This window comes from Triticum aestivum, chromosome 7B (assembly GCF_018294505.1).
Source record: "Triticum aestivum cultivar Chinese Spring chromosome 7B, IWGSC CS RefSeq v2.1, whole genome shotgun sequence".
NCBI classification, from domain to species: Eukaryota; Viridiplantae; Streptophyta; class Magnoliopsida; order Poales; family Poaceae; genus Triticum; species Triticum aestivum.
Genome location: NC_057813.1, coordinates 665,347,483 through 665,359,593, shown reverse-complemented (window position 1 = coordinate 665,359,593; position 12,111 = coordinate 665,347,483). Strand labels below are relative to the sequence as shown.

Genomic DNA, 12,111 nt, shown 5'->3' with positions numbered 1-12,111 from the left:
ATTCGGGGAGACATGGGACTCGAACTCCCGATGCCCAGTAGTCCCCCACACCAGTTAACCACTAGACCATGTTTAGTTCGTTGATTACTTAAGGAAAACAGAGCATTCACATAACCATGGATTATTTGACAAAAGAAAACATAAATATTAAAAAGCATTCAGATAAACAATGAATTGAAAAGAAAACTTCACAAAAATGGAAAAGGTTCGTGAATTTGAAAAAAGTTCATTGAATTTTATAAAAAAAGTTCATTGAATTTGAAAAAAGTTCACCAAATTTGAGAAAGGGTTCATCGATTTTGATAAAAATTCATCGATTTTGAAAAGAGTTCATCAATTTTGAAAAAAGTTCATCAAATTTGAAAAAAGTTCATCGAATTTAAGATAAAGTTCATGAAATTTGAAAAAGTCATCAAACTTGAAAAAAGTTCATCGAAAATTGAAAAAAGTTCATTGATTTTCATAAAAAGTTCAACGAATTTTAAATGTTCATTAAATTTGAGAAAAGTTCATCAAATTTAAAAAATGAGTTCATCAATTTGGAGAAAAGTTCATGGATTTTTGAAAAAACTTTCGTTGATTATGAAGAAAAAGTTCATGGATTTACAATCGCGCATTTCAGAATAAGAAATAAATAAAAGAGTTCATCAATTTTGAAAAAAGTTCATCAAATTTGAAAAGAGTTCATCGAATTTAAGATAAAGTTCATGAAATTTGAAAAAGTTCATCGAATTTAAGATAAAGTTCATGAAATTTGAAAAAGTCATCAAACTTGAAAAAAGTTCATCGAAAATTGAAAAAAGTTCATTGATTTTCATAAAAAGTTCAACGAATTTTAAATGTTCATTAAATTTGAGAAAAGTTCATCAAATTTAAAAAATGAGTTCATCAATTTGGAGAAAAGTTCATGGATTTTTGAAAAAACTTTCGTTGATTATGAAGAAAAAGTTCATGGATTTACAATCGCGCATTTCAGAATAAGAAATAAATAAAAGAGGAAAAAAAGACAGAAAAAATAGAAAAAAGAAAAAGAGATGCGAACTAGCAAAGAACAAAAAGGACGGAAGCAGTTTAAATCCATTGGTTCAGGATGGTTCGAATGATTAGGTCGTTACGCTGAGAACAAAGAGGTCTAGAGTTCGATTCTTTGACTGGCACCATTTTTGCAATTTAAAACAGACAAAAGGAAACGCTAAATGGGCCGAGCCCAGCTAAGGAGCCTGCAGGCGCCGGTTTGCAGAAATAGAAGGATTTGCCCCTTTTCGGCGCCTTAAGCGCCCGAAAAGGTTGCTGGCGCCCGCAGCACCACCTTGTGGGCCGGCCCGCGAAGGCAAAACGCAGCTAACAAAATTCGGCAGAAAAACGCAAAAAGTGGTTTCTTCGGGAATTGAACTAGGGTCGCCCGCGGAGGCGAGCCTTCTTCGAGCTTAGCTGACCAACACAGCCGTAGCGCACTTGTACTTTGATTGCCGCTAACAGCACGTGAAGTAGTATTGCCGCGCTATTTAATTATCACCTTGTTCTTTTATTTATTTTTAAAAAATTCGTGAATTTAATAACGCTAATCGATTTTGAGACAAAAGTTCACAAACTTCTAAAAAGTTTATCAGTTTGGAGAAATAGTTCATCATTTTTTAATATAAAGTTCATAAACTTAAAAAAGTTCACCGATTTTGGAAAGAATTATGAAAAAGTTCATCGTTTTCAAAAGAAGTTCACTGGTTTTGAAAAAAGTTCATCGATTTTGGCAAAAAGTTCATCGATTTTGAAAAAAGTTCACAAATTTGACAAGAAAAAGTCATCAATCTTGAAAAAAGTTCATCGGATTTGGAAAAGGTTCATCGAATTTGAAAAAAATCATCAAATTTGAAAAACAATTCATCAAGGTTTAGAAAAAAGTTCATCGAGTTTGAAAAAATAGTTCATCAATTTTTAAAAAAGTTCAAAAATTTGAAGGAACAATTCATCAATCTTGAAAAAAGTTCATCAGATTTAGAAAAAATTTCATCGAATTTGGGAAAAAAATCAAATTTGAAAAAAATCCATTGAATTTGAAAAAATTCGCGCATTAAAGAAAACAAAAAAGAATGAGCAGAAAAAGATAAAAGAATAAAACAAACTTAAAACGAACTTAAAACAACATAAATGAAGTAACAGAAGTGTATTTGCACATGTGGGACTGTGTTGTGATGGTTAGTGTGTAACCCTCGAAGTGAAGAGGTCGTGCGTTCGACCCCATCTACCTAAGCATTTTTACGTCTCCGGTGACAGAAAAACAATTACAAATGGGCCGAGCCCACTGAACGTGGCTGCAGGCGGCCGTTAGTAGAATACACATTAACGGGCGCCTGCAGCGCCAAATAGGGAATGCCCCCCCCACATGGTTTGACCCATTTGAGAATACAATTGTTTGGTTCGAAGAATATTAAATTCACAATCCTTTTCCGAATGCATTAAATAAAAATCATGAACACTTTTTAATCTGATAGTTGTTTCTGATTCTCCTGAACAATGTAACGAATCAACAATATATTTACAATAGTTGGAAAGTTCTTGAATTCTTGAACATTTTTAAGATCATGAAAATTTGTTGAATTTGTGAACAATTGTTCAAATTGACAAACATTTTTAAAATTCACAAAAAAATTGAATTCATGAAAAAATCACAAAAGATTTCTTCAGTTTGCAAATTAGATTTTCTTGACAAAAAATCAAATTAGGAATATTTAAAAATTAACAAAGATATTTTGAATTCTTGGACATTTTGTAAAAGTGAAAATATTTAATAATAAATGAAAAAACTATTTACGAGCACTGTTTTATTTCAGTGTCATTTTTTATTTTTATGTACAATTTTTCAGGTAACAAATACTTTTTGACTTTCATGAACATTTTTAAATCTCTAAGATTTTTCAAATTCATGATCAGTTGTTGGAGTCGCATGTAATTTTCGATTTCTCAATGATTTTAAGGTTGAGAACAGTTTTTGAATTTGCAAACAATTTTGAAAGACCATTATTGTATAAATCTATCAAAAAAATCTGAGGTGTTTTTTCTTCTAGCCCGACGGATGCTCATAATTGGCGCTTATGACGCCGGCTTTTTTTCTGAGGGGTAAAACGCCATTTATTACTCAAAATCCGCAGATAGTGGGATACAATTTTGCTCATGGGGTTGGCCAAGCCATACATGGCTTCCCAGACCAAAGAGTAACGAGCGTTTAGCTAGCCTATGTGCTTCGCAACTAACAGCACGACCCTCGAAAACAAAATTACATTGAAAATGAGTTGAATTGAAAATGATCTCACTAACTATCGCACCATATCTTCCTTTGCTGCCTCTGTTGATATCGAAGACTACTTGCTTGGAGTCACATGCAATGACTATATTCTGGACGTTGAGATCCTCAGCTAGAGCAATCCCCTCTCTACATGCAATAGCCTCTAGAATTGCAGGGTCATCTAACCCTTCGATGACCAGTGCTGAACTGCACAAAAAATTACCATTGCTATCCCGACAGACAGCTGCAGCTGAACCACCTCTTCCTTGTATTACACCCACATCTACATGAATTTTCACGAACCCCCGGGGAGGCGCCTTATGGCGCCAGCTTGGGAAGTTGTTGCCCACGCCGCTGCTCTCATGGGCCGGACCAACAGTCCATCGCTCGCTCGCGTATTCACGTGGTTGCTTCGCTCACCACTCAAAAAAATGTAGTCGCTTCACTCGCTCAGTCCCCTAAAAGGAAATTGGTGCAGTCACTCAATAGTTGACCAGTTGACTGGTCAATCGTTGACTTTTTAATAAAATATAAAAATATAATTAAAATTGATTTTGTTCTAAAAAACTCGTGAATTCAAAATTGTTCACGGATTTTAAAAAACATCAGATATTAGAAAACATTCATTGACTTAAAAAAATTTCGTTGAATTTGAAAATAACTTCATTAATCATAAAAAAAAGTTTGCAAATGTGAATAGAGTTTATCAATTTTGAAAAAAGGTTCACAAAGTTGAAGAAAGTTCATTGATTTGATAAAATTGCATCGAATTTGAAAAAATTTCATCAAATTCGTAAAAAAATGATTGATTTTGAGGAATGTCACTGAATTTGGAAAAAAGTTAAAGCAATTTGAAAAAAAAATCATTATTTTTTTAAAAGTTCACAAATCTGAAAAAAGTTCATCTATTTTGAAAAGATCTTCACGAATTTGGAAAAAGTTATCAAGACCTCAGAGGATCATGGAGACATTCCCGGGGACAAGGGTTATACCATACCATGCTATTATGAATTGTGTGAGATGCTTATCCTTTTTGTTGTTTGCACCACTTGATTGCGCAAACAGTCAATTATTAGGGTGATCTTCTCACAGAAAATATCAAGTTACAAGTGTTTTTCCAAGTGTTGCAACCGTCTACAACACGTAGCAATTCGGAGTGCGTCATGCCCACATGAGTACAAACAAATCGTGATGAAAGGTTAGACCGTACAAGCAAAAACACTCGGTGTCTTGAGGTTCTAGGAGAATCACTCTGAGCTCAGAGCATGAAGCATAGAAAGATGAATAAGAGTCATATGGAGATATGAACGGCAAAAGTTTGCCTACCAGTTGAAGTTCACGTCATCAGTGATGTTCACATCAATGGTTGTGAATAAGATCAGGATCTTGAATCACTTAAAATCATTATGAGAGATATTGGTTTGAGTGGGAGCATAGTTATGTTTTAATTTATTTTAATCAGTAGTGCGAAAATAATGTATATGTGTAGTTTGCATTATAGTTGGAGAATAATGGCTGACGGTTCTACCTTTCCCGTTGAAATTGATTAACTGTTATTTATCTGATTGAATCTTTACAATTGGTAAACGTAATGAGAGGATTGCCCTCTAGAGTGCCAAGAAGGATTTTGTACTGCATGCTTACAATACTCTAGAGACTCACGTCCTTTGATCCAAAAGGCTAGAATTACATTACACTCTGCCTGCCTCCGAGAAACTCGATCTTCAAAATGTTTGGGATAGTTATGTGATATTTTTGGAAAATTGTTTTCAGAAACAAACAAAGAATAAAGGACATGTGATATGTAAAGAAGTATTTTGTTTGCAAGTTCTAGTAAAGCATTCAACTATGTTTAAGACTGAAATGTGTAAGATCCGGAAGAACCCCAATCATGAGTTGATGGTTAGAACTTAAAGAGAAAGAACGAGATCAAAGGATGTAATGAGACTTACATGCCTAGAGATGTTTGGGGCTCATGCAACTCTTAAAGTTGGATGTTTTTCTCTGAGTAGGGGAAATATTGAAGTAAAACTATAAGAAGTAAAAGGCACAAAGAAAAAAGACTAGAATGTCCAACTCAGATATGAATGTCACACAAGTTATAAGATGTAGAGAATTTTGGTCAAGTAAGTGTAATTATCGAGAATTATGATTAGATTGTTGATCACTAGTTCTTCGAGATTGTGGTTAAAAGTACATAGCGCATCTCAAACATAATAAAAATTACATCAAGATTTCAAGATCACCGAACGACCACTACTACTGTAAGAACGAGCCACCGACGCGTCAATGTCGCCACTCCCCTACCAAAGCCGGCTTGCGGTTGGGACAAGGTTTTGGTTGAATGGTGCATTTTTACCGAGGGGGGCGGTAAACGTGGTTACCACGGTTACCACAAAATTTCGAGCAAATTTTGAATGAATTTCAGACTAAATTTATAATTAAATTTTGAATTCAAATTCTTTCCAAATAGATATAGATAGCACTTGCACTTATATTTGTCATAAAAGAGCTACGAGCTCAGTAGAACGTTATCTATGCGCGTGCTATCAGGTGCTGCCATAATTTACTATACATTGAGCGTTTGAATTAAAAAATTCAACTTTTTTTGCTCGAAATGCCCATTTATCGAGGGGGACCGAAATATGCGGTAATTGTGGTAAACCTCGGAATTTCGAGTAGTAACCAAAACCCTTGTTGGGAGTCATTTCTTAAAGACAAGGCACATCTGTTATCTCCGGAAATTTCCTGGTACCATTTTTTTTTGCAAGAAAATTTCCGATCTATTCATCTTCAAACATGGTAGTACAATGAATACCAGAAATAATAGAAATTATAACCAGATCCGTAGACTACCTAGCGACGACTACAAACACTGAAGCGAGCCCTCCAAACCTTATGAGGGGGCCGGTGTATGGACCATGTGCAGGAAGTAGTTCATGGAGGATGGCCCACACTGTTTTTAAAGTTTTATTAAACATTCCCTTGTGCTGATGCAAATTCCATGACAAGTGTGTCATGGAATGGCCGAGCTCATTTTCTTATGATTGACCATGATTGGATGCACTGTGACCATGTGGAAACCACAGACACCATCAGTGAGGGAAAAAAATATAAGCGGTAACACAGGTATGTTACAGTGTTGAAACAGATGAAATGTTCTTACTAGGGTCTTGAGACATGCTTATTGGGTTAGAGGCGTATGGTTTTTTTTTCTTCCGTTGCAACACATGGGCATGCTTGCTCGTTATTCTAAAAGACTCCTACATAGTCCGCCAAGCTGGAGCACAAAGAATTCCACCAAGTCCATCTCGTACGCCACAGGCGTCCGACTCAGTTTATCATTGGATAGTGGCCCCAAGCAATCCATGACCTTTTCCATTACCTTCTTCTCGAGGTCGAGGATGAAGATGGCGCTGCTCCTGTACAGCACGAGCAGTGATCCCATGTTGAAGTTAAACCACTTCTCTAAGGGCTGACTTAGCGGGTGATACTTCGGGTACGGCACCGCAGTTGGAATTCTGATCACAGTGCGAAGCCAAGCCGTAGGGGTGTCGTCGCCACCTTCTCCGCCTTGCTGCGTCCAAACAGTCACGTGCACGAGATACACGCAAGTGATAGAAAGCTTGCCGTCTCTGCTCACGCAGAGGAGCGGTGAGCCTCCGGCACGGACGGGGAGCTTCGTCATGGAGAAGCGCGCCATGCTCGTGCCCACCTCCGCGCTGAGTTTGTACAGCAGGTGGTGAACTCGATCAATGCACAGCCAGTGCGCCGCGCCCTGGTGAACAACGGCGGATCTCTCACCCACAAGGGAGATGTGGGGGCTGTCCAGGCACAGGGTGGGAGCGCTCCAGCTGCGCGTGGCGGCGGAGTAGGAGTTGAGATACACCCCAAGATTTTGTACGGTGGCCAGGAGCAGCTGCGAGAACGCGAAGCACCCTGGCAATGATGGCGGCTGCTTCCCATCGAGGTCGCCGCTATCGGCGGCTGTGATGATGGCGTAGCCGTAGACGGAGCACCCAAGAGGCGGAATAACATGGCGTTCGCCGGTGATAGGGTTGCAGAGGCCGAGGAGCTGTCTGGTCGTGGCCAATGTGCGGGGGACCAGCTGCATCAGGACGATGCCGCGGCGCGCTGCTAGGGGCTGGGCGTAGTTGAAGGTGCCATCATCGTCGGCGACGAAGGAGGTGAGGGCACAGGCCTTGGGGCCAAGCGGCGACCCCGGCGCCGGCAGGAAGGTGGGTGCGAAGACCGAGGTGTGCTGCATCATCCGCGTATCCATCATCCTTCCACATCGATCGAAACTCGTCTGCTGAAAGAAGAAGCCGAGGAAGCGTGCGCGGTGCCCCACGCCCTGGCCCGGGCACAGTCCGCGGACGCAGCTCCTCTGACGTACGACGCACTCGCTGACGTGTGGACCCGGACCCACGCGTCAGTGGCCCAACGTCAGGTGGCCGTACGTCAGGGGATCCGGCTCCACAGTCCGCGGAGGAAGGCTGGGTCGGTGAAGCGGCGCAGCCACCGTCGGCATGTCACGGCGAGCATAAAGAGGCCTTTGACGGTGCCCACGCGGGACAGGACCTGGAGGATGACGTCCTCTGGCAAGGCCGCGATGCCGTCCATGCTTCTCCGTGTCTTGGCAGCCGCGTCCGGCATGTTATGTTACCCGTGCACGATCGATTAGCGCTTTGCGCTGATGACGGTTTGCTTCGGCCGTACGTACGTAGCTAGTTGGGATGATGGATCGATTGTTGCTGCTCCGAACCCCAGAGATTTCCAACTAGTACTACTCATCATGTAAGCAAAGCCAAGAACTCGATGGAAAGCACGATCGATTCCGATTCAAACACAGGCCGAAAGTTGTGGATTATATTCCAACACGCCATAATTCCTACTGTGCACGTGCAACACTCCATAATTCCTTCCTCAAAGTAAAACACAACTGTAACTCATTGGATCGGAATCGCTTAGAGCTACTTGCTCTATCCTGGCACTAAACCATGAAATAAATTGTTTGAGGAGGTAGTATCTGTAAAACTTAAGTGAACTGTGTTGTTTTCGCCCGTATGTTTTCAGCCGAGCATTCGCAGCGGGTTTCCTGCCAGTGCGCCAGCTTGCTTCCCTTCTTTGCCTTCTCCTCGTCCATGCTTGTATGAGGTCGTTGAACTTTGTATTTCCGGTAAGCAATTAGTGAAAGCGGAGGCCCGGTTGAAAAAAAACGGCAGAGCTTTTTGCAATATGTTTCGGGGGTTTGGGTGTTTAAAAGAATTTGCTGCGTGGGATTCACGTCGGGGGGCCCATGAGGGACCGACAAGCTCAAGGGGCACGCCCTAGAGGAGGGTGGGCGCGCCCCCAGGCTTGTGGCTCCCTTGACCACCCCTGGTGCATCTCCGGATACTCCGTACTCCGTGGGTCTATTTTGGTCCATAAAAAATCATGGTAAAGTTTCGTGGCATTTGGGCATCGTTTGATAGGGAATTTCTGAAAAGTCAAAAACATGCAGAAAATAACAACTGACATTGGGCACTAGGTCAGTTTCATAAAAATCATATAAAAGTACACCAAAATCATATAAAATTGTTGTAAACATGATACGAATACTTTATAAATTATAGATATATTAGAGACGTATGAGGGCCGGGGAGGAGGGGGGCAGAGGTGGGCGTGTGCGACAGAGCAATAAAAAATTTACTCGAGCCCGTTTCGGTGGAGTATATTTACTCCTTCGGTTCGGGTCGGAGTAAAATTTATCCTGGCATCCCAGTGTGCATGAAGATTTTGACAAAAGGGGGGGAGGGGGGGGGAGGGGGGGGGTCTGTGGTGCGAAAGACTCATGGAGATATTCTTTGATAAGTTGTATGATCATAAGGTGGGTATGGGGCTCGGGGATGAACTCGTCGCTGAGCATCTAAGCGAGAGCTCAGAGCTACCAGTGAAGCAATGACCATTTCTCTCATGAACCCTATGAAGCACGAGGAGTTCACATAGGCAACAATGTTGATGGCTATGCGGTAGTTTTATTATAATATTGATGGTAAGTCTGCATGCTTTGGTTAATTAAGTCGGGCCAAGAAATATTAGTTTTTCCAAGGCCTGTTTTTTCTAGAGGCAAAATTGTTTTTTCTTGGCCCATTTTTTTGCCCAAGACCTTATCTTTTCATGTTAATGACAAGTTTGTCCATGTGGAGGGTTCATGCTGAAGGTGTCCTTTTAGCAAACAAATCGGTCGCTCGCTCAACCCTCACAGCATGAACGAATCATTCGCTGAGAGGTCCCGTCAAATCTGACGTTCAGTAGTATCGGTGTACAATTAAAAAGGGTTCGGGATAAGTCGGAATTGGATAAGATAGGGTGCTGCTTTCAAGGATTTAGAGTTCAGGGTTCATTTCCGATCCTGACTACGAGTTCAAGGTTTTTCTAAGACTTTTTCATTCTTATTAAACTACCCGAGGACAATTACAAGTATGTTTTGGTCGGTAGTTTGCACGCTTGCATCACGTTGCAAGTCGAAGCACTATAGTGCGCTGATGGTTTGGCCCCACTTCATGTACTAGGACACTTTTACTATAGCTCGCAGCAGCAAACTAGTATACGACGAACTGGAGATCCCAATAGTATCAACGGTGTCCTTGTGCGCGCCGATCAGCATGCGCCAGCCTTGAACCCCACGGCGCCGCCGCCGACGTCGTACAGCACCTCGATCGTCCGCTGCTGCACGTTGCCGATGATGCCGAGGGAGCTGTCGTCGGTGTTGGCCGCGAAGGCGAGGCAGCTGTCCAGAATGATCCCGTCGGTGGCGAGGTCGATGACGACGCCCCCGGAGAACACCAGTGCGACGCTCGGTATGCTGACGCTGGACTGGCCGCTGAAGTCGAAGCACGTGTCGAAGATGCCCATGGGCTGCGCCGGCGGGTACTGCTTCATGCCGGCCTTGAACGCCGACGACAGCGCAGAGTACGCCGTCGCCGGAAGCCGCGTGATGATTGTGCCGGAGTCCATGATCGACCCGGCGGAGAAGACCGAGGCAGGTATGCTGAGCTGCCTGCCTCCCACCCTGATGGCCTGAAGGCGCACGCCGTAGTACGACGGGACCTCACTACTCCTCAGCATCGGCGTCTTCACTACGAAACCCGAGGTTGCTGCACCGAGAGTGAGGAATCCGGACGAGTCCGGAGTCGGCGGGAGGCAGTACGAGAAGGCCTTGCCGAAGGTCCCCGCTGTCTGGGTGGCGAGAGACTCTGCGCCGCCGCCGAGCCCCATGAGCCCATCGGTCTGGTCTTCGAGAAGGTTGCCCGACTCAGACTGGCTGCACCCGAACTGGAAGTTCTTGACGGTGCTGGAGCCCAGCGCGAGCGTGTCGGTGCTGTAAGTCCCAGTCCCGGTCGAACCATCGCCGTATTTGACAATATACTGGCATTGGGAGTTGGAGCAGCCTCTCTGGCGGAGCTGCGCGCAGGCGGCGGAGCTGCAGGGGAACGCGGAGTAGGTGCTCGACAAGCTGGGGTTGAAGAGCGAGTCCGCCTGCGCGTGGCACTGCGAGCACGGCTTGCACTGCACCCATGACACGTCGCTGCCGGTGTCGATGAGCATGGTCTGGGTCACGGCCGGCGAGCCGATGCCGACGGTGATCAGGTACTCCAGCGTGCCCAGGGAGGTGCCCAGCGTGGTGGGCACGGTAATGTCCGATTGCTCCACGTCACCTGCGCCACCCTTGACGCCGGAGTACTTCCGTGTGATGTAAGCGGCCCGGAGCTGGTCACGCCGGAGCATCTCCTGCAAGGTCGGCGCCTTGGTGGAGGGTACAGGCGAGGGCGAGCACGGGCCGTGCCGGTGGTGCAACGGCACCGTGACCCCGCCGTATGATGGAGTCACTGAAAGAACCGAACAGGGAAAGGGAAACACGATGACAAACGTGCTCAAAATATCCTCAAAATAGTGCAAGGAAACTAATAGTAACATTGCATGCATGTGCGTCCATGGACAATGTTACTGCACCTTGGGGCTGGGAGCAGTTGACGGTGGCAGATTTGAGAGCGCCAGCGTGCAGAACCTTGTAGGTGCGAAGATCGTCCCCTCCGTGAGCAAGGAGAGTGTGAAGACAGGTGCACAGCAGGAGAATCACAAGCTTGGGAATAGATGCCATGGCTGAGATGCAGTGGGCTGCAGTTTCGGAATGCGAGCGCTGCTTTTATACCGCATGCGTATAAACAAACAAAAGGTAGAAGTAATATCGTATGATTCGATTGTGATTTGTGAAAGCAAGCATTGTATTATTTGGGCAAAATGTGTGGTGAACGCCATGCAAAAAAAAAGTGTGGTGAACGTACGAGGGAATGCTTGTGAAAAACAAACATTGTATTATTGGATGGACAAGCACCGTATATCAGGAGTATTTGTTGAGCCGACGGAGCGCGACGCGGGTTCATACGGTAACTTACTAATGCCCCTGTGGTGTGGGAAAGATTGATTGAAGAGTACAAAACGATGATGGGACGTATTTCAGACCGTATGCGGATTCTTTCCTGCCTGCGAGTGCGACCTCCGGCCGTGCGCGTGCGCGCCTTTGTCCGAGTAGTACGAGAGCCCGGCCGGACTTGCCCTCGCGTGAGAACGTAGAGTACGAGAACCCGGCCGGCAAGCCGGAGAAAGTATCCGACGTACCCCGGCCGCGCGTTATGCCTCTCAATCCATCGGCAAGGCGTTGCAGTGGCGTGCGTCACATCGTACCGCCGTGGGAACGGAGCGTGCGTCACATCGTGCCGCAGCGACAAGGTTTCCCTGGGATCGCGGCCGAGCTCAGCTGTGTGGCTTCGGCTGCGCCCGGTCCGTCG

The 12,111-nt window shown here is 44.3% G+C and overlaps 1 protein-coding gene across 1 annotated transcript; it reads right to left on the bottom strand.

Annotated features, from left to right (window-relative positions):
- Positions 1 to 9,746: 9,746 nt before the first annotated feature.
- LOC123160939 (aspartyl protease family protein At5g10770) lies at positions 9,747 to 11,471 on the bottom strand. Its single transcript, XM_044578790.1, has 2 exons — positions 11,276 to 11,471; positions 9,747 to 11,151 (listed from the first exon to the last, which is right to left on the bottom strand). The coding sequence occupies exons 1-2, from the start codon at positions 11,421 to 11,423 to the stop codon at positions 9,923 to 9,925; spliced, it is 1,377 nt and encodes a 458-aa protein (XP_044434725.1). The 5' UTR covers positions 11,424 to 11,471; the 3' UTR covers positions 9,747 to 9,922.
- Between the last annotated feature and the right edge of the window lie 640 nt (positions 11,472 to 12,111).

Bases quoted from the DNA above. Each gene is read 5' to 3' on its own strand.
- LOC123160939 (XM_044578790.1), bottom strand. From the start codon at position 11,423: ATGGCATCTATTCCCAAGCTTGTGATTCTCCTGCTGTGCACCTGTCTT. The intron at 11,152-11,275 runs GTGCAGTAACAT...CGGTTCTTTCAG, and splicing joins CAACTGCTCCCAGCCCCAAG to TGACTCCATCATACGGCGGG.